The 23,045-nt window shown below is 45.3% G+C and overlaps 1 protein-coding gene and 1 long non-coding RNA gene across 3 annotated transcripts; both read left to right on the top strand.

The window, feature by feature from the left end:
- The first annotated feature begins 1,465 nt into the window (after positions 1–1,465).
- Positions 1,466–22,062, top strand: LOC111856383 (uncharacterized). 2 transcript variants are annotated; one of them, XR_011984444.1, is made up of 3 exons: positions 1,466–1,547; positions 19,570–19,726; positions 19,933–22,062. It is a non-coding gene; the product is annotated as an uncharacterized lncRNA (long non-coding RNA). The 2 variants fall into 2 exon arrangements; XR_002841113.2 differs by lacking the exon at positions 1,466–1,547 and adding an exon at positions 8,854–8,959.
- LOC111856382 (interferon regulatory factor 2-binding protein 2-A) lies at positions 12,555–15,073 on the top strand. Its single transcript, XM_023836309.2, has 2 exons — positions 12,555–13,663; positions 13,953–15,073. Exons 1-2 carry the CDS (start codon positions 12,865–12,867, stop codon positions 14,639–14,641), a joined length of 1,488 nt encoding a protein of 495 aa, XP_023692077.1. The 5' UTR covers positions 12,555–12,864; the 3' UTR covers positions 14,642–15,073.
- Positions 22,063–23,045: the final 983 nt, after the last annotated feature.

The following is a 23,045-nucleotide window of genomic DNA, read 5'->3' as shown; positions in this document are numbered from 1 at the left end:
GTCTCAGAGTGCAGGGGCTGCTTGAACCCTCACGGCTCTGTCAGATAGGGCTGCCTGTGTACTTCCCAGTGCTGCCTTAGTGCGAAAGGCCAGGTTCTGATCATTTACTTCATCTGCCATTATTTTAAAGACATGCTATTTTTGTGGCAGCGCTTACTTTTCAAGTACCACAGTTTTATGTTATTGCACATCATCTTCCTAATATAATGAATGAAAAAAGTAGATGTTCCACAAAGTAAAGATGTGAAGAATCAATATGAAACAGAGTGACTCACCACACCACTTCCTTCTCTATTGGTGCTGGTTGCAGAACAAAAATCCGTTTTAATACCATCTAACCACACAACCGTCCTGTACGTTTTAAATAAAATTATCCTTTATTTGCCATTTGCACAAGTACACTGGAATGCTTCTTCCAGAGGTGGACATTTCCGGTCCAGAAAGTAAAAATTCAGACCAAAATTTTGTTTCCACCAACAAGTTGAGTATAAAGAGTCACAGTCCCAGAATACTCAACAGGTTGGTTGGAACAAAATCTTGGTTTGGACGTGAATTTCTGGACCTGAAATGTCCACCTCTGTTCTTTTAACATATTCCATCTTTCTCTCCCCTGAGACATATACACACATGCTTGGGGTCCCAGCAAAGGCTCAGGCCATTTACCCTGCACCCCTGGGGCACCCAGCGGACATGTGTCTATCCAACCAAGGACAGAAGCCAAACCGGTGACCTTCCCATCACAGGTATACAACACACACATACCCCACTGGGCCACACACCGCAGATTTTTTCAATGGCTCTGGACAAGTAAGTAATCTATACTCAGCTTCTTCCTCCTTAAGGTCATTATTATTTGCTAAAATCAATAACAGTATTTTTGTCTTACTTGATTAACCTTCATTGCTGGATTTCTAATGGGCCTGCTCTTTCATTCTATTATTGCTATGAATAACAGCTGAATGAAGTTTTAGTCCTATTAAAGTAATTGCATATTAGCCATGTGTGTATTTGTATATATAAATGATCCTTCCACAGTTGACAGACACATCCTGCCTCACCCTTTTCCCTGCCTTTTATGGCATCTTCTTTTCATGCATCCTTCACTCACGGTTGGAGTTCCCCTAATCCCATAATGCAAATCACACACTAGCGCAGATTGTCAATTAATTCAAGTCACTTTTGGTTTCATCATCTTTGATTTACATAAAGATCCCTCCACATGTCAGCCAGTTATCCTCTGACGTACTCTAAGGCTCTCGTATTATTGCCTTTTATTTTGAAATTGAAGTTAACCCAGTGCTGGGTGATGTTTGTGCCCGCTGGCTTTTGGCAGCCTGGTGTCCTTCTGGAGCTGCAGAGCGATACGGGAGGCGGTGACTCCAAGGGAGGGCACGTCAGCTTCTTGTTACCGTAGTCTGTCGCCCCAAAGCCCAGGCAGTGACTTCCTGCTTGTGAGAGGAGAAGGGGGAAGCACAGGAAGGGGCAAATGGAACAGGATGGATCAGGACGCAGACACGCCCTCCTGGTCTCATGCCCGGTGTAAACAAGTCAGTGAGGCAGGGAAGGAGGGAGGGGCACATGATGTTATTTAAAAAGAGGACATGCTTCAGCATTGCCTGACCACTTTCTGCCATTGGTGGAACATGTTGAGGAAACAAATGGCAAAAGCCAGATGATATTTCACTAAATGGGACATAAACCATGGCTTCACAGCAGAGGCACAGTAAACGAGAAGGGCGACACGTGAATCTAATGATCCATGGAGAAGCAGGGAGCAGCGACATAGAGGTCGGCTGAGTTTCACTATGACCCGCCCCTCTGTGTTCACAGTGGGGTATCAATAATGCAACCATGGGCAGATTAGGGGGCCAAAGGCTTGCGGTCACACCCGGTTGAAACGGGACCGCACTTCTGTGGCTTTCGGAGGGGTTATTTCACATGTGATCACTTTCCATAAATATGAGGGGGGGGGCAGGAAGGAGGTAAAAAAAAACACGAGAAACAGATTTCAGTTGAGATAGAGTTTCCTGCACGGTTTGAGAGGCGTCCAATCCCGTCAGGCCATATAAATAAAGAAATAGTGGAAACCACCCATTGTCAGATACAAACCGCATCAGCGCGTCATTTTTATTACAGGGCGTCGAGGCCTCGGGGGAAAGTACTAGGGTCAGAAGAGGTTTCAGACAGGGCGGGGACACTGATCACGCTGTTTCGCAGACATCCTCGGGGGGCGGGGGTGACAGGGGGGGGCGGGGGTGACAGGGGAGGGCGGTGGTGGCAGGGACTGACTCACCTTATTATTCATAATCACGTCCCTGTCTTCGGTGTTCACAGTGTTATGTTGCGTTAAATAGCCCTGGTGTGCGCAGAGGAATGCGGCCCCCGAAATACCAGGATGGGGGGTCACATAGAAGAAGCATGAAGTTTAGCAGAAGGTGCTATGAGATCTGGGCAACACTTTACATTAAGTGCACCTTCATAATGCATTTATAGAACATTCAGTGCACCTTCATAATGCATTCATAGAACATTCATAAGCCGCATGCAAGTACACCCTAACATCCTAACAGCTTTAATATACATCGATAACAAACATTACATGATTATACAATTATAATGTTCGTTATTATTATATAATGTTTGTTATTAATGTATATTACAGCTGTTAAGGGATGTTAGGATGTTAAGGTATACATACATGATGTTTATGAATGTTTTATGAATACATTATGATGGTGTACTGAATGTTTTATTAATGCAATATAAAAGCATTATGAATGTGCACTTAATATAAAGCGTTACCGAGATGTGTACTGCCACATCTCCTGCCCAGATTCCAATGCAGCGTAACCAAACAATCAAGAACACAGAATACCTGGTACAGGTGTGTTGGGAGCTGGGAGGAGCGGAAATGTGGACTGTTTGGGGGTCCCTAGGACTGAGCTGAGAAACATTAAGGATAGCTCTGTACAGAGTGAGCGTTTTCCTTGTGTCTGTCTGCGGAGTCGGGTTTGATGCTTTCGTGTGCGGCGAGATTCCCCAGAAGACGTCACAGACAGATTTGCATGAGCGATGAATGAAAGGACGTGGATTTGTGACCAGAAGGCCTCAGTGGTTGTGGTGGTGGGGTGGGAGGAGCGCGGGGTGCTCTTAACCTGAATTACATCAGCAGTCACCCCACAACCCCCCCTGTACAAAAGATCAAAGGCAGAGCGGGCTGGGTGCTGTGGGGAAGTGATGTAAAGAGAGAAGCTCTATTAATATTCACGATACTGCTGCATTGTTCTGCTGCAAGCAGATGGTGTTTGTGCATGAGACGTCTTTTTATATAAGAAGGACCGAAATGGGGGGTCTCTGTCGTCACACGGCCCAGACTGGTGAGTCTGAATCTGGCTCCACATGCCTTCCCTCCCCCGTTTTGTGTGGGTTTCCTCTGCCCCCGCCCCAGCCCATTGTGGGCACCCAGGAAACGCCCCGGATCACCGTGGACGTAATGCGCATAATTATGGCTAAGAGGTTGCTGAAAATAGTTTGGGGGTAGAGCGAGTGATGATCTGTGATGTGGCAGCGAATGCTATTTGGCTAATTACGGTAAAATGCCAAGTAATACATGAAGCCTCATGACCGGCACTCTGTCAGCGGTCCTGTCTGCTCCTGCTGTGGCACCATCTGTTTGACCTTAAGAGCAACCGAAGCCGATTCCCATCCGATCAGGGTGGCAGTTTTCCCGGCTGAGTCCTTCTCTGGCTGCCTATCCGCACAGTCAGGTATAAGTAAGGCATAGCTTCTCCGTTTGATACCTCTGCGGCAGCGAAGCTCACGAGCCCCCGTCACCATGTCTGTAAACAGGGGCCGTACTTTGATCCCAGAATTACCCACCCGACCAGCACGTGGTTTGGAGCCGTGTCGCAATTTACATGCTCCTTACAACATTAAGGCGAGAAGCCAGCAGTTGTTTGTGAAACAAACCCAATAAAACATTAACCACTGTTTGGCTAACAAACATTACCTTTTTTTTTTAAAAGTGCATGGCGTGTCTCATCTTGTGACACTTTCCGATTTCAGTCTTAGGATGCATTTTTAAACACGCTTTCGTGCTTTTCAGCATTGGGATACGAGTTCACTAATTACAACAGTGTGCCTGCTCTAGAAAGGACGGGTACCAACATTCAGCACAGTCCAGGGAAGTTCACATCCGGAGCTTCTTCTTTTATTAACATATTTCAGAAAGTTATGAAAATTCCATTTTTGTCCCAGTGTGAAATTGAGGTCACACTAGGCTACATTTTTTTTAGCCAGCACTGTTTTTCTACATTTATTATTATTATTATTATTATTATTATTCATTTCCATCGAGTTAAACAGTCATTTTCTTTTCTAAAATTGCCATGCACATTTTCACACATTTTTAAATTTCTTCTTGTTAAACATCATTTTAAGCAAGGATGTTGCTTTATGTGTCAGGCTGGGGACTGAAACGGGGTTAGTTTTGCTCTTTTCGCTTTTTGTTTTGTGATATAAATCAAACTGACTGATGCACGTGGCTCACGGGTCCCGTCTCTGATTTATTCAACAGGAATTTTCAAAGTTGTGTTACCAGTGGGATGCGAGCGGCCCGGCTCACTTTAAGCGGTATCATCCCAAGCGTTCCTCCAGCAGTTGCTCAGTGATGCTCTGTTTTCAGTTTTCCCAGGGGGAGGAAATTCCGTATATTTTTTCCGCATTTAATTATGTCGTGATCCCGCTAAGCAGAGCTCTGTTTTCCCTCGTTACGGCTCTTTGTTGTGTGTGTGTGTGTGTCTGCGTGTCTGCTTTCCCTCTGACGAGCAGACCTTATTAGGGGCTGCTGTCTGCCTCTTACAGCTGCACATGTGGCACATCTGGATCCAGCCATGACTCATTACTTGTTTTTTTTATGTTCTACTTTCCGCTTCCATGGCGACTGGCGAATGTTTGTAAGAGAGCCTTTGAAGGCAAAGAGAGGGAGCTCAGTGAGGGAGTGTGTGTGGAGGGGGGGGGGGGTTGTGGGTGGAGGGGGGGAGGGGGTTGTGGGCGGAGAGAATAAGAGCTTGCTCTCAGAAATTGGCCCCCGTCCAGTGTAACCATACTGCAAAGCCAAAATGAGGCCTTTGGCAGCACACCAGGTTTCAGAAAACAAAGATGTGAGCTTCTCATGTTGGCAGTAGGGCTCGCTTGGCATCCTTTTCGCTTTCCCAGCATCCCCTTGCCCTGGCGGCCTGCCAGCCCTCCCTCTGGGCCTGCAAAAAGGATTAGGAAAAAAAAGACAGACTTGTTTTTCTCTTGTCTCCTCACTCTGCCCTAATGACATCACCCCTTCTGCCTCCAGATGCTAGCCATCCAATACGGCTTTTCCTCTGCCGTTCGCCATTTTGTTTGAATCTGCCTTCCATTTTATAATTGTTGGGAGCAGTCATTATGCTGGAGTGTGTAGGCCTGTTACACATCCTGGAAATGCTATCGGTACACGCTCGTATTGTACCGTAAAATATTACGTTGCTACTACATTTCTGCATTAAGTAGCACTTTAGCTAAAGAAGAGGCTACATTGTGGAGAGAATGTGAACATCCTGAGTGAGACTTTTGGTGCTAGAGATGCTGGAGGGTCACGTGACTCACCATGTGACCGATGCACATCCCTGTGATAGTGATGGTTATCAGAGAAATGCAGAATCTCAAGCTTCCATCATTAAGAGTGCCGCTGCAAGCAGGACAAAAAACAACTGACACCAAAACCAGCTATTCATATCACTTATTGTATTCCCTTGCAGAAGGTTGTTTGCTTGCCATGGTAACATACTATGCCCCTATGTAGAGACTTAGTTTAAATCTCATTACATGTATTGTTTGGTAATGCTGATGCTGTGTATTTCTGTTTTTACCGAAGGACTCAGTTTACCTCTCAGAGCTCAGTACTCATGGCTGAGAAAAATAATTTAAGGGTCTTAAGTGACTCCAACTAACCAGCTAATTTGCTGACTAATTTCAGTAAAACAGATTAAATGACTCAATATCTCACTATTATAATTTGACTGTTTTTCATTATTTTTGCAAAATACTGTAACCACTTTTTAAAATAAATAATTATATATATCATTAACTTGTAAAATTTAGAGTAACAACACTGACATTCATATTTTACTTTAGGGAAAGGAATGTTCCTGGAACTGCTTTCGTTCATCATCCACAATCATTTATTCAGTACAGAGACTCCAAGGCCTATCCCAGGAATCACAGGACAGGGGACACCCTGGAAGGGCTGCCAGTCCATCGCAGTGGAACTCTTTGGCGTAATAGGCAGAATAACTGAAAAGACCCAACCTAGCTAAGCTAGCTAGCACAGCCTGGCCTCATTCTCATTAGCTCTGCTGGTCCCAGAGCTTAGCTAACTCCCTCTACATAAACAGTGCCACTACCTTTATATTGTTATTACAGTCTAATGAATGAACATTTCAAAGTTATATCTGCTGATCATGACCTACTGCTGGGGTTTCTATCAACAATTAGCACCAAAGTTCAGAGCCTTAATTTACAAGAACTGTAGCAAAACACACGCATGCAGAAGGAAAGCCTGTGAGACGTTGTTACCACGGCGACAGGCCTCACTGAGGAAACAGGCTTCCGCACATCCCCCCCCCCCACACACACACACACGCCAGGAGGTCACAAAGGCTTAGCTCCGATGGTTCATCAGAATGGGACGTGATGATGGCTCCTCTCACTTCCCCACGGATGGTCCCCGCTGTCTCATGACCCGTGCAAGGCTCTCTTGACTTAAGCAAAACAATGCAGAGCTTCCTTGTCAAATCTGCTGCCTGGAAGACTCATCCGGTGCAGATTTGTCCCCCCCCCCCCCCCAACACCCCCACCCCCAAGCCAAATGACCAAATGAGAGCCCTTCCGTAGCAGATTTCCGGGCCTGCAGGCCGCGGTCTCCTTAAAGAGTCTGTCGCTTACCTTATGCTAGTATAAATGTCTGCTGCAGCCCATCCAATGTGGAAGCTAATTATTACTTGGTAATTAATCACTGAAATAAATGACCCTCCCTTTCCTACTCCATTAATGAAAATAAAGTACCGTGCTATAGAACAAGTTCCCAACAAATAAACTATTTAATTGCCTTAGGCACAAATCTTAAAAGGTATTGCACAAGGGGTTGCCTTTTCTGCATAATAAACAGACTCTTTAAGGTTGCAGCGGGAACTACAGCTTTATTTAAAATAAATGTCTAAAATAACAATGTCATAACCATTGACTTTTAATAAAATTTAAGTAAAATAAGAACTTCTGTACTGTCTGTCTGGGGAGTGGAATAACAGGAAAGGAAAACTTTGCGAGTGATTATGATTTTTTAAGTGATTTGTCATGTAGAGAAAGTAAATTAGTGCTACTTGTGGACGCAAAATCACAGTCGGCCAAAGTTACGTTTTCAGCATTTCCAGCAGCCAGGCGTTCATGCGGTGAGGCGACTTTAGGCGTCGCTGAAGTCAGGAGAATCGAGGAGTGCTGTGATGTGGGTGCTCTGACCTGACTGCGCTTTATGGAAGCAACCTGAGAAATGCAGTCGCCACCCCCCCCCACACACACACACACATATGCAAGGCGAGGAGAACAGAGTTGTAAAACTGGAGCAGAAAAATAGCAACATTGTAAACAGGATGTGGCTTGTCACCGAGGGTATCCTGATAAGAGGACGGTTTCCATGGTTACGCTTCCCTGTAAAAGGCAGAGATCATCAGAGAATGCTTGGTTACAAACAAAACAATACCAGCATCGCGGTGTTTACAGTGTACTAGTGTAAAGTTCACCCTGAAAGCTGGCGTGACCTTATACCTGCCTGTACCGTGTGCTCAGACATTACAGAAAATACTTTTAACTTTTAAAAAAGGGCTATAAACTCGGGTATAAAATGAAAAAGCATATCGTTTGGGCCTCTTTTAGATAATTACATCGGGGATGAAGCATTGCACTTATAAAGTTTCGCTTTGATAATTACTCCGTTTTTACTTTTTTTTTTTTGCCTGGCAGGGATAAATCAAAAGGGTGCTAAGACAAAACCACGAATGGGCCGACTGAGAAACAATCGCACGTTGGTGTGGCCTGAGCTGAACACCACCCAGGCCAACAGGAAGGGTTACCCTGAATTAAAACAAGAAAAAGCGTCTAGTTTGCTGCATGTAGTATTTATCCCCATGTAGTATTTACCCCCACTGTTCAACGTCATATCCTACCTGCAGGGCGGCGCTCTACTGAAATGAAGTACACGTTAATGACTGCCGGAGCCTGAAAATACTTCTGAAAACAAGAACTCAGGGGAAAAGAAAAAACTTCCTCTCGAGTATGACATGTTATACAGCACCAAGCACGTGGAGAGAACTTCAAAGTAAATCTGTAATGAACGGCGGCCACTGATTAAAGACGCTTATTTAAAAATTAAAACACTTAACACATCAAAGTGTGCATCACAAAGCTATTTATCAGATAATTCTGTGCAAACGCCTCCCCCCAAACAGCGCATGCACCTGGCCAACCTCCCCGAGCCCGCCCCAAGCGGATTAATGGTGAGTTAGTCCCAGGCGATGCTGCGTACTTCACACCCGACGGCGGGGCCAAGGTGACCTTGACACGTGTCAGATCTGATGACTTGGCAAGCCGAAGTAGCCTAAACCGAGGCACTGGTCCTCGTCAGCACAACCACCCCCACCCCCACCCCCCTGGGGTGTTGCTGCCCTGTTGTGGATTGGGGTCAGAGTCCATATGATGAAACAAGAGGGCTCTGAAGAATATCAGTCAGCAAAGCCATCAATACCCATCTGTGCCCTTTTACCCCTTTCATACTGGGCCTGTTCTGTAATCGCCAGATTGGGAGGTTTCAAGTGGAACATAATCGATAAACTCACACAGTATCATCACCCAAAATGAGTCTCCCTAAGCAGCTGAGGTGGGTAAGTCTCCTACTTATGGTGTTGACTCTAAATCAATAGCAAACTATAAATGGTCTTTATAAACACTGTCATTAAAAGGGACAGTTTTCAATTGATTGTTTTGACATGCGACGGTATTCAGGAAAAACCTCTGATTTATATTGATCAGAAGAGTGCTGTCAGGTGATCACTTTTCCCAAAATAAAAATAAAGGAAGAGTGTTGGTGTAAGAGCTGCTCGTTCATGATTCATGGCACACATGCTGATGTGAGGACATGTGAGACGCATCATCAAAACAAACCAAGTTCGGGGCAGAATTTCAGGCCGAGCTATTTAACCGGTTACACAATTACGGGCATAATTTTCAGCTTAGGTAGACTTAAGTTACGTTTTATGTCTGTAATCTATAGTCATTGCAGAGATTAATCGCATCCTGTGTTCCCTGAAATTGTTTACCAAGCTATGACATGCTCTTGTATCATAACAAATACCGCGCAGAATGAAATATGTCTATATTTTAATCTGTCACAATGTCACAGTAAGTTATGCTGATTGGTGGCCAGACTGGGACGACGGGGTTAGGAGTAAATTGCTTGGCTCCTGCTGACTTCACGAGGCCTCCTCTCTTAGCTGCCTCACATATTCGTCCTGATACGTACCGTGCTGAGTGTCAACACACCCTCCCCACCCCCAAATCCCAATCCAATCAGCCACCCATATGTCTCACTCCGAGTGACGTGGGCCTGAGACAGACGGCAGTGAGCTGGGCCATCAATCTGCCGGTGCATGTCATCGGCCGGTCTCCATCCTCGAGAGTAGGCCTGTAATGCCTTAGGATAGCCCAACCTCATTCACTACAAAGTTGGGGTAGCTGAGGGACGTTCCCACTCTGATTAATGGATTAAGAACATTTAGTGAGCAGGGAATTACCTCATGGACACATAGGCATGGTTCTAGGAAGGATAAATGCACCATTTTAACCAGAGAGAGCAAGCTTTCAACAGATCTGAATGTGATCACATTCTATATGCCACAGTTTTAATTTTTAAGATATTATGGTCGTTTTTTAGCATTCCATTAGTCTTGAAAACACGGCTGTCCATAACATGCATGTAAATTTAAAAGAGCCGTCTATAATTACAAAATCCCCCATGGCATTATTTCCAATCCCTGCATCCAGATGCCGAGCACAGTGGTGTCAAATAAACAGAGATCTCATCAGACACTTCTGCAAGAAACAAATCTACGGCTATTTGTGTGCTACAGCTCAGTAATCTCCTGATGTCAACAGTAAGTGAAGCCCCTCATACCGAGGAGCGCTGTAAATAAATCCTTTAATCTGCTAGAAACATATACATCAGGGCAATATATCTAACACTTTATTTACTGGCATTTATAATACTTATTGATTCTTTGGTATTTGTATTCATTTTTTCTTTGTTCCATTTAAAATGAATACGAAGGTGAATGATTTAGGAATTATATATTTTATTACCAGGGAAAATAATACTTATAAATTTAATTTGGACTACCTTTAACTTCTACCAATTTGCTCTCAGTCTGAAGTCAAAGAAAGCATACAATGTAGGGTTCAAGACCTGCAAACATAAAGGTCTCTCTCAAATAAGAAAATAAAAGTTACTGTACATATTTAGCATTTTAAGAGGTCATAAAGGTCAGTAAAAGTACCGTCCAATGCGTAAAGTGTCATAAGTAATGATAATTTCCCCATTCAAACACAAGCTGGAAGTAGCCCACACACAACCGTTTTGCGCATGTCGGCGGACTGTCGCGAGCCAAGTCATTGGTGTTGTTGCAAAGACGGATCAAATATTTCAGTACGTGACTGAACTTCTCACTTCCCTTTTCGATAGTTCTCAGTAGAGCTTATAAAAACATATCCTGCTCTGGGGGCTGTGGATCACAGACGGATTGCCTCATCCGAGACCCCTCAGGTTTTTAAAAATTACTGTCAGTCACAAACGTTAATATAAATCATCCCCAGTCACTATATACTATAAGTAGTAACCTAATAAAAACATCTAGACTTCCATGTCGTATTTAGAACAAAAAAAAGACACCCTGTATCCGGAAAAAAATAGCAGCGTTTATTTGTTTTAATCTGGTCTAAAATAAAGTTACATGCTTCAATACAAATGCACATACAGTTGCTCCGTGTAAAGTTCGCTCCGGTTTCCGATGACCCACTGCAATAAAACGAAACTAAGTGAAAATACTTGTCGGACTGGGGTGCATGTAAAGAGGCAAAAAGTCTGCCTAAACACTGTTTACACACCTGCATTGGATGCGGTTAAGACACGCTTTCATTTAAAAACCAGGAAATCCCCGCGTCAAAAGTTGAGACCTATGCATATTCCTTAGAATATATTCCTGTCATTTTCTAGCTTTCAACTGCATGTTTTAGTGAGACTTGCAGCTTGCTGTAGATCACTGTTTGCGTATTATCAATGTTTCAAACGCATCAAATGCACAGTCGTTAGAATACGGTAGTCTTTGGGCAAAAGCAAAATAAATCAATAGCAATCACACTCTGGATCTAAACCTTAAAATGAAGTTTAAATGGTTATAGGTTTTACCATAAAAGTTCAAGTCACTTTATATGGAACCAGAAAAATCGTTTCAAATATATATAATAAAAAGAAAAACTTTATGTCTTAAAATTTGGAAACAGCGACCCTTTACAATAAACTTAGATTTTTTAAAATAATGTCCTACACTTCCCAAACACAATCTGAATCTTGCTTTTTCATCAACGTGCATGATTATGAGATAGAGAAAAAAAGAAAGGGAGGGGGGAAGTGTCAATGCGCCTGAGTAACATGAGCTGTTTTTGCACGGTTGGCCGGAGGCTCCACAGCGCGCGCGTGACGCAGAGCTGGCATTCAACCTGGAATGTGGATTCGCTGAGCGAAGCCCGGAGTGCCAGTCACGGCCGCCAAGCAGCGCGCATGCGCAGAGCGGCCGAGAACCGGAGTGCGCTGGTGACGCCATCGCCAGCAGAGCCTGTTCGCTTGAAGGGCATTAACGCTTTGCTGTCTGGAAATGTGTTATCGGTACCATTTTCGGTGTTTTAATCGGTGCTTTTTGTATTACTGTGCATAAAAACATCTCAGGGACACGTTGAAAATTATGTGATCGGTATTTTATATCTCATTCCCAATAAAGTTTTCGAAATGTTGAATATCCGAACGTGAATCAGGTAAGAAAATTATACTCTTTTCCAAATGTTAAGCAAGTAACCCCATATTTACGCAAAATAAGGTTTCCAACTTTATAATTAAGAGGAATAAAGTAAAAAATACATTAAGAGATTGATTAGTAAATCGGCTTCAAGTCTAAATCGTGCAAAAATCTCAACGGTTCCCTTACGCTGCATGTAAACAATTCTTTTTAAATGCAAAGCGTAGCAGGAGACGATATTTATCTACCAGCGCGCAACATTCAGTTTCTCCTTCACGTCTGAAATAACCGTCGTATTCCTGGCACGGGTTCAACTGATTAAAAAAAGAGAAATGGGCCGAGGCAGGGAGCGCGCATGCGCAATACGGAGGAGGTGTTGGGTGGGGGGGCGGGTTGTCGAAGAATCAAGTAAATAAGCGGAGCGCGAGCCGCAGGAGCTGCGCGGGCGGGAGTAGTGTGCGGTATGACGTCACGGGGCGCTGTGAGCTTGCTGAGAGGTGAAGGCGCAGATAGACGGAGACGCGCGGTTGTAAAGTGCGCACTGCAATGAACTTCTGTTTGTAACTTCATTGTTGTTGCATCTGTCAGGAAGGGACGAAAACCAAAAACAAATACGCGTATATCGCGCCGCATCCGCCTTTTACACTCGGAACACGCTTGGAGGAGTTATTGTGTGTTTTCTTGATTTCTTTTTTTGCGCAAACTTTTGCGAGAAGAGGCGATGTCGTCTGCGGCGGTCGCTGCTTCTAGGAGGCAGTCGTGTTATTTATGTGACTTGCCCCGCATGCCCTGGGCTATGATCTGGGATTTTACCGAGCCCGTCTGCAGAGGATGTGTCAACTACGAGGGAGCGGATCGTATCGAGTTTGTCATCGAGACGGCTCGCCAGCTGAAGAGGGCTCACGGCTTCCAGGAGGGGAGGTCTCCGGGTCCGGGGAAGCCGCAGCTCTCTGGAAAAGACATTCAGTCTATCAACCATACGGCTGGGGACCCGGGATCGCGGCCGCCCCAGCCCTTGGATCGCTACCCCCTGGCGTCGGATCGGCCGCCCAGACTGGGTCCAGAATATCAGCCGGGAAGGCAGGCTAATGGCATTCCCGTCCCGAATGGATTTCCTAAACCAGACGACCCCCCCGAGCTGAACCGACAGAGCCCCAATCCCCGCAGGACTAGCACCGTCCCCCCGAACCTGGTGTCCCTGGTTAACGGGAATATTCCTCCGGTACACGCTCTGAACGGCCGCCCCGCGCAGATGGGGATCCCCGGTGCACTCGCGGCGCCGAGTCCGGGCGAGCTGGGCGGCAAGAGGCCGGAGGACATGAAAGACAAACACCGCCCGGACAGCCTGTCGGAGATCGGCGACTCCCACAAGAGGGCTGACGAGTGGATGAACAAGGGCAAAACAGTGCGGGACCTAATGGCTAATTACCACAGCTTCGACAGTCGCTTCAAGAAAGACCACGCAGCCATGCAGCAGAGGGTGATGGCGTACGAGACGAGTGCCACGGCTACCAAATCAGGTAACTAACATTTCTGCACAGCGAAATATGCAGCAATGAGCCGTAATGCATGCCCTGCGCCGCCATGCAGCTGTCCTGCATTAAAACTGCTTGCTAAGTAAATGCTGCCTTCTGCACCTGTGCAATTTCCAAGCGAGTTTAGCCGCGCAGCCCGTCTGCTTTTCTCCGCGAGTTAGTAACTGCCCGGTTGCTGGAGGTAAATTTAGAAGTCGATCGTGTCTTTGCATTTTCACTTGCTTAGTTTTGAAAGCCCTGCTCACATGTTGCTTTGCCTCTTGTGAAACCACAGATAGGGGGAAGCACCCCAGGAACATAAAGAGGAAGGCGTCGCCCGAGCCCGAGACAGAGGGCACTGCAGTGAAGGTGAACGGCGAGGGTCAGCCCTGGCTGCCGCCTCCCGCTGTGCCCCCTCCCAGCTTCGCCACGCCGCCCTCCACCATCTCTCCGCATGCACGCGCCACCCCACCCGAGGCAGCTCAGAACGGGCAGTCCCCCATGGCGGCCCTCATCTTGGCGGCGGACAACGCCGGCGGCAATGGCTCGCCCAAGGACGCCAACCAGGTGCACTCGACCACCCGTCGGAACAGTGGCAGCCCCCCGTCACCATCCCAGAGGAGGCTGGCCCAGAGGGACGCCCCTGTCTCAGGGACACCGCATGTGCCCGGCTTGGACCAGGTGCACCAGCAGAGCATTCCCGACTCGTCCGTGCCGGGCAGTGTGCCCCTGTGCTGCACGCTGTGCCACGAACGTCTGGAGGACACGCATTTCGTCCAGTGCCCGTCCGTGCCCTCGCACAAGTTCTGCTTCCCCTGCTCCAGGGAGAGCATCAAGCAGCAGGGGGCCAGCGGGGAGGTGTATTGCCCCAGCGGGGAGAAGTGTCCCTTGGTGGGCTCCAATGTACCCTGGGCGTTCATGCAGGGCGAGATAGCCACCATCCTGGCTGGAGACGTCAAAGTAAAAAAGGAGAGGGACCCTTGATTTTATGCTCATAAGGACAAACAAAAAAATAAAAAAATAAAAAACTAATCAAATATAAGTAAATAAATATAAATTACACACATACCATCCAAACAAAAACTAACGGACTTGTACAGTGGACACAAGGGGAGTGTATACTTCGTAAACATGGCTGTATAATTTTTGATTTTTGAATACGTTGTGTTTCTATATTTTTGAAGATAAAAAAAGGTATGTGCTTGTTATAATGGACTTCCTCTGCTCCTTTCTGTTGATGTTAAACGAATTCTCGATGTATCCTTCGGTCTGGTGGCAGTTCCTGTTAAACGTAGGATGTGAACATGCGCTACTCACATGGCACTTGGCGAATCTCAGATGCTTCTAGCTGTACTTGTATGCACTTGTTTTAAAAAAATTGCCAAATACAATTTCTGACCTTGTAATAATAACAAAGTGTCTGTGATGTGCTTATTCCCCATGCAGGCGTGCATGCGTGGGTGGGGGTGGGGGTGGGGGTGGTTAATGTCCAGATAGTAGGTCCTAGAAACCAAGCCCTTGCAGCGAGGTGGAAGGTGGAGTGCTGGAATGACCTCGAGGTGTAAACACGTCGTTGCATCACGCAGTAACATGGGCACAAAGGTTGTGGTTTTTCCTGTTTGCTTTTTCGTTTTTGTTTTTTTTTGGGGGTGGGGGAGTGGGGTGGGGAGAGAGACCTCAGTCACTGTCTAAAGTGTGCCCTTCCAAAAATAAGCCGGTATTTGCGTTGTTGAGACCTTATCGAGGTCGTGTTACTGTAACTGAATGCCTTGACATGACCCATTGCCCTGGCTCTCCTAAGAGTCCCTTTTAACCCTTGAGTTATACACTTTTTTCGCTAGTTTTCCTTTGTTTATATATTGTTATTGTAATTAATGCCACCATATGTCACGCTTACCCCCTTCAGCTATGTCAAAAATAACCTGTATGTGCATAGCACGCACTGTTAACCATGTCAGTACTAAGCGCTCTGTCTGTTCTGTGCCGCTTTTGGTCATCCTGCGTTAATAGACGTGGCGTGATGGGTCTGAATTCTGCGTTGGTGAGAACATGAGAATGAGCTGCGTTCTGCTGGGGGGTCGTTCCGGCTTTTCACGGTGCCATGAATGTACCCAGAGATGTCCCGTGGCAGGTTATTTCTGTGCGGTCTGACTTTGCTGTCTGGCTTTGTGGGGGGTGGGTTACCTGCCATGTGAGAATGGGAACACGTTGCAGAAAGTGAAACCGTGTACGTTTTTAACGGCTTCGGACGCCACAGCAGTGCAAAAAAGCGCAGTGCACACCCCAGCTCCGTGTTTTTGTTAGGCGGCCGTGAATCACGCCGTCTTCTGCAAGTGAGACATGGAACCGGGGTGGGGGGGGATTTTGGGACACATTGAGGCTCCCGGCAGCATGTTTGGGGCTGTCTGCACATCATCACTGACCTGTTCATTCATCATTGCAGAATGTTGTGTTTTTCTCTCGTCATGTGTGACAGGTCAGCCTTTTAGCAACTTTTGGAATTTCAAGTCTTCTGTCCCTTGTCCAGCTTCCACCCTCCCCATTCACGAGGGCATCTTGTGAATAATACAGGCAGATAATATATATGTAGTTTCTGGGTTGCAGCAGAACAACACAGCGAATGGCAAAGCTAATGATTAGCAGAGACGTGCGCTAATATTCTGTCTTGCATTTTGTGTCTAATTTTTCTTTTACTTTTTAATGTGGTGTATTCTGGCCAGTCCCTGCTTATGAATCCTCACTGAGGGAGAGATGTAGTTGTCAGTGTTCCTACGAGCAACTTTTTGTCAGGGTGTCATCCCATATTGGTCCAAATATGAAGTGGCAGTTATCAGGTCTCTGAAACAAGGGTCGTTCAATGAAAATAAGTAAATGGGGTCACTTATCCGTGGAATCCCCGTTACTGTCGCCGTTTATGGAAGCCGCAAGACCATGCAGTTTGTCAGGGTGACCAGAGCTTGCGCGATTCGGTGTTGTCATGTGGCGACTGTACCTGCAATGTTAGGTCTCGGTTAACGCCCCCCATGCCAAACACGGTGACGTAACACTTCAAACTGAGAATCGGCGCTCTGCAAACCGAAGGACGTTCACTCATTTCGGGTCATGTGACAGAAACACTGTTTTGCATATGAATTTCATCAGCTTTTAATTGTATCATATCGTGTAACCAGATATTACATTATATTTGCTCCTGTTACTGTCTTAGGTGATCTAAAGCCATCTCTAAGAATAGTTTTGAAGGGATAACATTTCTGTTGTCCTACTTAACTTGGATCTGAGTATCTTAGCCTGTTGTTGTCAGACTTGATACCTTTTCTACCTTAAGGGGCACAAAAGTCACTGGTTTGGTTGTCCGGGGACACGAATGACATCGTGCGTGTGACACGTCACGTGTGGGTCCGCGTGTAACCCTAACCAAAGAGGACATCGCTTCTCTTCCTCACGGTGTAATGCGAGCAGCAGAGAGCGGGTCGGCAAGAATCGACCTCGAGGCCTGGAGAGCGTCAGTACGGAAAACGAAAGCGTCAACGCAAGGCTAAATGGAGACTCTGTCATCCCACCTGTGGGGTGTGGGGGAAGGGGGGCGGAATGTTCCGGCAGTCAGCAGCACATCAGGCCAGAGTGGTGTCGCTGTCACTTTAAATTCCAACCGGGTGGGCTCCCTTCTCTTTATCTGTCACTGAAACTCAACACCCCAAGAAAGAATCCCGGCCATTAGAGATTAATAGGTCCACTCGAGTTACACAGCACAATTCGGAAAAGGTCCATAGGCCTCCTTTTTCATTGTGTCTGCTCGACGGCCCTTCCAGGAGCCCCCGGTACAGTTCCCCGTGTGCAGTGAGATATTTCTAGACCATGTTCTTAGCGATGAAAGGGCGTAAATATTTAAGGAATGCCGATCGTGCTCAGCACTTGTACGTGGATACCCATCCTTTAACTATTATTCTGGTCTAAATGTAATATTCAATTACTTTTCTAACATTACTCACTGCTTTAATGAGTATTTGTTGGACGACTCACACAAACCCCAGTGACCAATAATTTGCTGCTTTCTATAATTAAATATCTGAGTCCATCAAATTGCCATTCAGTGACATCACAACGTTAATATAAAAAATAATTTTCTTCCGGTTTCTGTATACATACCCTATGATCTTATATGAACATTTATTAATATGTTATAAGAACATAATACTTTCTTTGTGATGGAATATTCAGTAATGTTATACTGAATCATTTTTATTTCCAACCGTAATAACCAAATAATAACCCTTCTAGTGCTTGGGATCCATAGGCCTGACTGGGAGTCTCTGGGCTAGATCCTCACCCTGAAAGTCACTGTTCTCTGCTTGAAATCATTCAGGTGTTAACCAGGCATCACATGGTTCAATTTATGTCCATTTGCTTCACATGCCGGCTTTTGAAGCAGATTTCCTTGTGACGTTAGCATGCTAGCCGGTTAGCTATTAAGCCCTTTGCCGGCTTCCCGTGTCATATGGGGAAACTTGCACAGTCATGGCTGGTACAGAAATGCAGTCAAGGGAGCGTTAGGGAGCCTAGGGAGAAGCTGGATGAGGCATGTGAAAAGTGTAGCTGATTTTTGAAATTTGTGGCCAAGCAGCAAAATTCATGTTTAAATCTCGTGTCTCTCTGCAATGCACGTGCCCTGGTTTCTGTTGATCTCGCAGTTATTTGCCCAGAGGCCAGACTGGAGGAGGGAGCTTCATGAATGGGATCGGAAAGGTCATGTATCCAATATAACGTCAGTGCAGCGTGACGGCCAGCGGTGGTGGAGGCCCAGTGGGCAGGGCGGGGGTCCCGAGTCCTGCCTGCCACATCGGCAGCGTGATCTGGCTCACTCGGGGTGTCCTGGACAATGCCGATCTTGGGTGATTTAAAAAAAAACAAAACAAAAAAAACAGAAACACATGCACCCACACGCGTGCTTTGCACATTCCATGAGTTTGCAGCCATAGTCAAAGAACAACATTGAAGGGAGCAGGGTGGGTGGAGTGAGGGGGGGGGGATTCACCAGCTGCACTCACTATAATTAGACAGAAAACAGACTGGCTTCTGCTGCCATTAATCACCAGCATCCAACTCCAAGAAAGGAATCTGAGTTCTGTTGACTCGAAGTCTTTATCTGGAAAGGGTCACGTCCAGCCAAATTTAGTGCTCGCATGCTGCGGTAACTTTGGACGTGTCATGGTAGGGTTCTGTTGCCTGGTTACCTTTCGGAAAAGTAAACAGAGGGTCTCTGGATGTATCCCTTTGATTCACAAATGGTGAGACCTTTCTCATCTAAACCTGGTCTACATTTATGTGCCCGCCCCCAAGAATCAGCAAGAAGTGACAGAGCTTGGGAAGTAGGAAGGAAGGTTGATAATGAAATCAAACTGACATGCAGCGATTTCTTCAGCAACGTGTGGTCTTCTGGTCGTACTTTGATGTGTGGTTCAAGTTCCCCATGATTATACCAGTGCCCCGCTAAAGTCTGACTGATATTAAGGGTTTTTAAGTATCCAATTGAAGCTGGCCGGTATGAGATAAGGTTCTGAGGATTGGAAAGTCAGGAGCTTGGCCAAGCTACGAGAGGAGATAACATATGTTTGCCGTCTCCTGTGACGTACGTTACCTTTATCTTCTGGAGGGTAGATCTGAGATCGACAGACTCCATTACTACTATTTGGTCGACCTCGAGTCAAGGTTACAGAAAGTGATGAATTGCTTCATACATCGCTGGGGACCTCCCACTGCTCCGTTACCGGTGCTACAGACCATCCTCCGCTGCTGACTAAAATCCCATGCGGCATTAGCAGCACTGCAAACAGAAACACAATAACACGGATAGATGCATTCAGATATAACCTGCAAAGTATTTTATTGATGAGTGTTTTATTTGTATTTAACAGATGCTTTTGTCTGAAGCGACGTATGAGTGAAGAAAGCAAGGAAACAAAGAGTGTTGGTGTTGAAGAGTTGGGCTTAAGGTTCTTTGCTCAAGGGCCAAACAGTGATATGAGTACTCTGCCGGCCGCAGGATTTGAACCCATGACCTTTCGGACGCAGGTACAAAGTTACACATAGCCCCCAATCAGTTACATTACAATATTACCATATTCAATATTGCAATATTCAGTTACATTCTGACAACATGAGTAGTAGTTAGATGTATTAGGCTGACTGCCTATTCGGATTTCTCTTTTCATAGTTTATGGAAGCAAAATGTGCTTCTATGGTGTAATTGACTTATGTTTGTTTTTCTTTTGATGTAGTGCTTTTCAAAGTTTCGGTTTTGGCACTCGGTGGAATCGCCACTCGTCTGCTGTTTGAAGAACGGATTCCTGTCTCCTGTCTCATCTGAGGCGGCTCTGAGCAAAAAAAAGGCTTTTCTTTCTTTGCTTTCGAAAGCCGGTGTCCCGTTTCAGGAAGCGCCACCTCAGATCAGTCCTCCTGAGCAGATATTTCACGTCCTTCCTGTCTTTCACGCGTCGCCGGGGAAACGGCTACTTCGGCCTGGTTATTCTCCAATGGCGTGACGGAAGGCAAGCATATCCGTGGGGGATTTGTCCTGCATTTGCCTCTACAGGCCTATAAAGGCAAACTTTGTAATCGAACATTGCACTACGTGTTGACTATGTTCCCTGGCTCTACGGATAACGCTGCCTGACCCCTGAAGCCGCTTGTTAATGTGTAACAGCTCTCAGCCGGCGCTGTTTGATTTGCACAGTACAATCTCTTCCGTTGTTAAAGTGACACAAGCCTTTGAACTCTTGGCACTCTCTGATTTTAGCATAACTGAATGACCGTTGGACCAAAACCAATTAAAACTGTGGGCCTCAGTGACGTCAGACCCCAGTGATGAAACTGGCCTCCTCGGAAGTATTGGGAATGGCGAGTCGAGAGATTCTGGTGAAAAGGAATACTCAGTTCCTGTGTCTTGAATAAATTTTTATGCGATTGGCTGATGACAAGGTTCAGTTTAAACAACATGTTTGCTTATGAAATGAAGGATTATTCCCTAGCTTGGTGCATTGCAAAAAAGAGCACAACAGAGTCATGCCGTTGTTTGTGGTTTCTAATATCTCTTCACTCCTAAATTATGCATTCATCGTCCCGGAAGGAAAATCAAGCCTTCTTGTCTTCTGTTTTATGAGTGGGGTCCATTGATCAAGACAGAACCCTGGTCTTAGTCATAAAAACCCGCATCTGTTTATCTTTTTAATGTTTATCTATCGAAGCAATTTCAGCCACCCCAGATGTCAGCCAGGGGCAGTGGGGATGCAGCTCAGTAAACTCGATTTCTTGGCTTTTGTCCGACGGCTTGGTGAAGGGGTCATGATGGAGCCAAAGTCCAGGCTGACGCTTGGGTGCTTTTCTCATGTCAGTGTGCGCTCTGGTTATCGTGTAATCTAGCTGTTTAATGATTGCTAATCTGCTTTCAAAAAAGTTTATTTTCTACCGTTTTTCCTAGGAGTTGGTGCATCATGCATTAATTAGTACATGCTGTGAGTCATACGTTTTTATATCAGGACAGTATACATTGATTTTGGATCTTCAATCGAGAAATACCTAGTAGTGTTATTTAATTTAATATAAATAGTAAAATTAGTATTATATTATCTTAAACTCTAAAATATGGAAACCATTTCAGCAATGGATTTTCAAAAAAAAGTCTTTTGGGAGCATTTATCATTTACACACACACACACACACACAGGCACAGGTTTGTAATTATATCTTTGTGGGGACTCTCCATTCATTTCTATGGGGAAAACTCTAATCCCAACATGACGACCCTTGCCTAGCCCTAACCTTAACCATAAGTAACCAAACAAAATGCACGACTTTCGCCATTTTAACTTTTTTGATTGCATGAAAAATGGTCTCCACAATGTCAAAAAAGCTGGTTTTTATTACATTTGTGGGGGATATTTGGTCCCCGCAATGTAACATAAACCTAATCCACACACACACACACTCGTTTGGACACACCTACTGGCATGTTTTTCAACGGGACAATGACCCCAAGAACACCTCCGGCCTTGTGTAAGAGCAATTTGAAAAGAAGCGGATTGAGGGAGTATTACAGCAGACAGCCCGTCCTCCAAACCCAAACCCAGCAGAGATGTCTTGGGATGAGCAGCTGACGAGTGCTCAGCTTATGTAGGAACTCCTGTAGTAATGTCGGAAAATCATCCCAGGTGGCCGATTCATGAGGCTGCATGAAGGAAAGTCAACCGTTGCAAGACGGTCGTCAAGGCGACACCTGGCTACTCTGAAATGATGCCGCTTCTTTGTTCCATATAATATTATGAAATGTAGAAATCAGTTAATGAAAAGAAAGAATAGGTGTGTCCAAACTTTTGTATTGTACTTTTGCCTTAAATGCATTGCTAGGACTGTCATACATAATCAAAATAAAATAATTATACATTCATTTTATAATACCTACTTGGCGTGTTTTTAATTTGAGTTTTAAAGGGCTTTTGTGGGACTTTGTGTCCATTAATTTCCATGATATTTTATCAGCACTAGAGGAATATTCCCCTTACTGTGCTTGGTGACTTTTATTAGGCAAATATTATTTACAATTGCTTTCCTGGGTTTCCAGCTGTTGCAAAATTTATATGACTGGTATAAAACTTTCCAGAAGCATCCATCTCCCTCAAGTTAAAAGTAAACTAGGTTTGATATCTAACTAATGTCTTTAAGATCTTTTGGGAAGCTGTCTGCAGATATGTCTGGCATTTTCTCAAGCTATAAAGTGCTAAAAACACCATTTTATTTCATTTCATTCTGCAGAACGAGGCGTTCCTGCCAGAGACAATGAGCAATCATGAGTAAGTGGTGGCTTTGAAGAGCAGACCGTTGTTTTGCTCTGAAGCGATCGAACGGTTCGGTGTCATGGGAAGTCCTTGACCAGGTAGCATTGGAGAAGGCCGGTGTGGTGACTGACTTTGAGGTTTCTGAGAAACCTGCCTTTCAGAAAAACAGAACAGCCAACTTTTCCCATATGCATTTACAGGATGTTCTCTGAATCTTCAAAGGAGATCTGAAGAAGGTTTTTGGTACTGAAACGCTGCATGTTTTCCAGTTCTGGTAGAGGACAATAGGTGTGCCTTTTCTTTGACCACATAGTCACCATTGCACTGTAATCATACATGTAGCTAGTTTAAAGCTGAAACATGTTGTGGGTTGCAGTGAGACAAGTACAGATTGTATCTTTTTTTAAATCAAGGGAATCCCCCCACAAGCCCAGAAAACAGCACCAGCCTGTTATACTATTCATATTTTGCCAGTCATTTTTGCTGCTGGGATTTTGTTACCAGTCTGAACTTTGTGTTCTAGACTGTTGGTGACTGGCAACCCAGTTAGCAACTGTTTG

This window comes from Paramormyrops kingsleyae, chromosome 20, assembly GCF_048594095.1.
Source record: "Paramormyrops kingsleyae isolate MSU_618 chromosome 20, PKINGS_0.4, whole genome shotgun sequence".
Lineage (NCBI taxonomy): Eukaryota > Metazoa > Chordata > Actinopteri > Osteoglossiformes > Mormyridae > Paramormyrops > Paramormyrops kingsleyae.
Note: the sequence above shows the minus strand (reverse complement) of the source record. Positions and strands in the feature narration are given on the sequence as shown.

What these genes read in the sequence shown, in the direction of transcription:
- LOC111856382 (XM_023836309.2), top strand. Translation starts at nt 12,865, where the DNA reads ATGTCGTCTGCGGCGGTCGCTGCTTCTAGGAGGCAGTCGTGTTATTTA. An exon ending in TGCCACGGCTACCAAATCAG is followed by an intron (nt 13,664 to 13,952) that starts GTAACTAACATT and finishes GTGAAACCACAG; the next exon opens with ATAGGGGGAAGCACCCCAGG.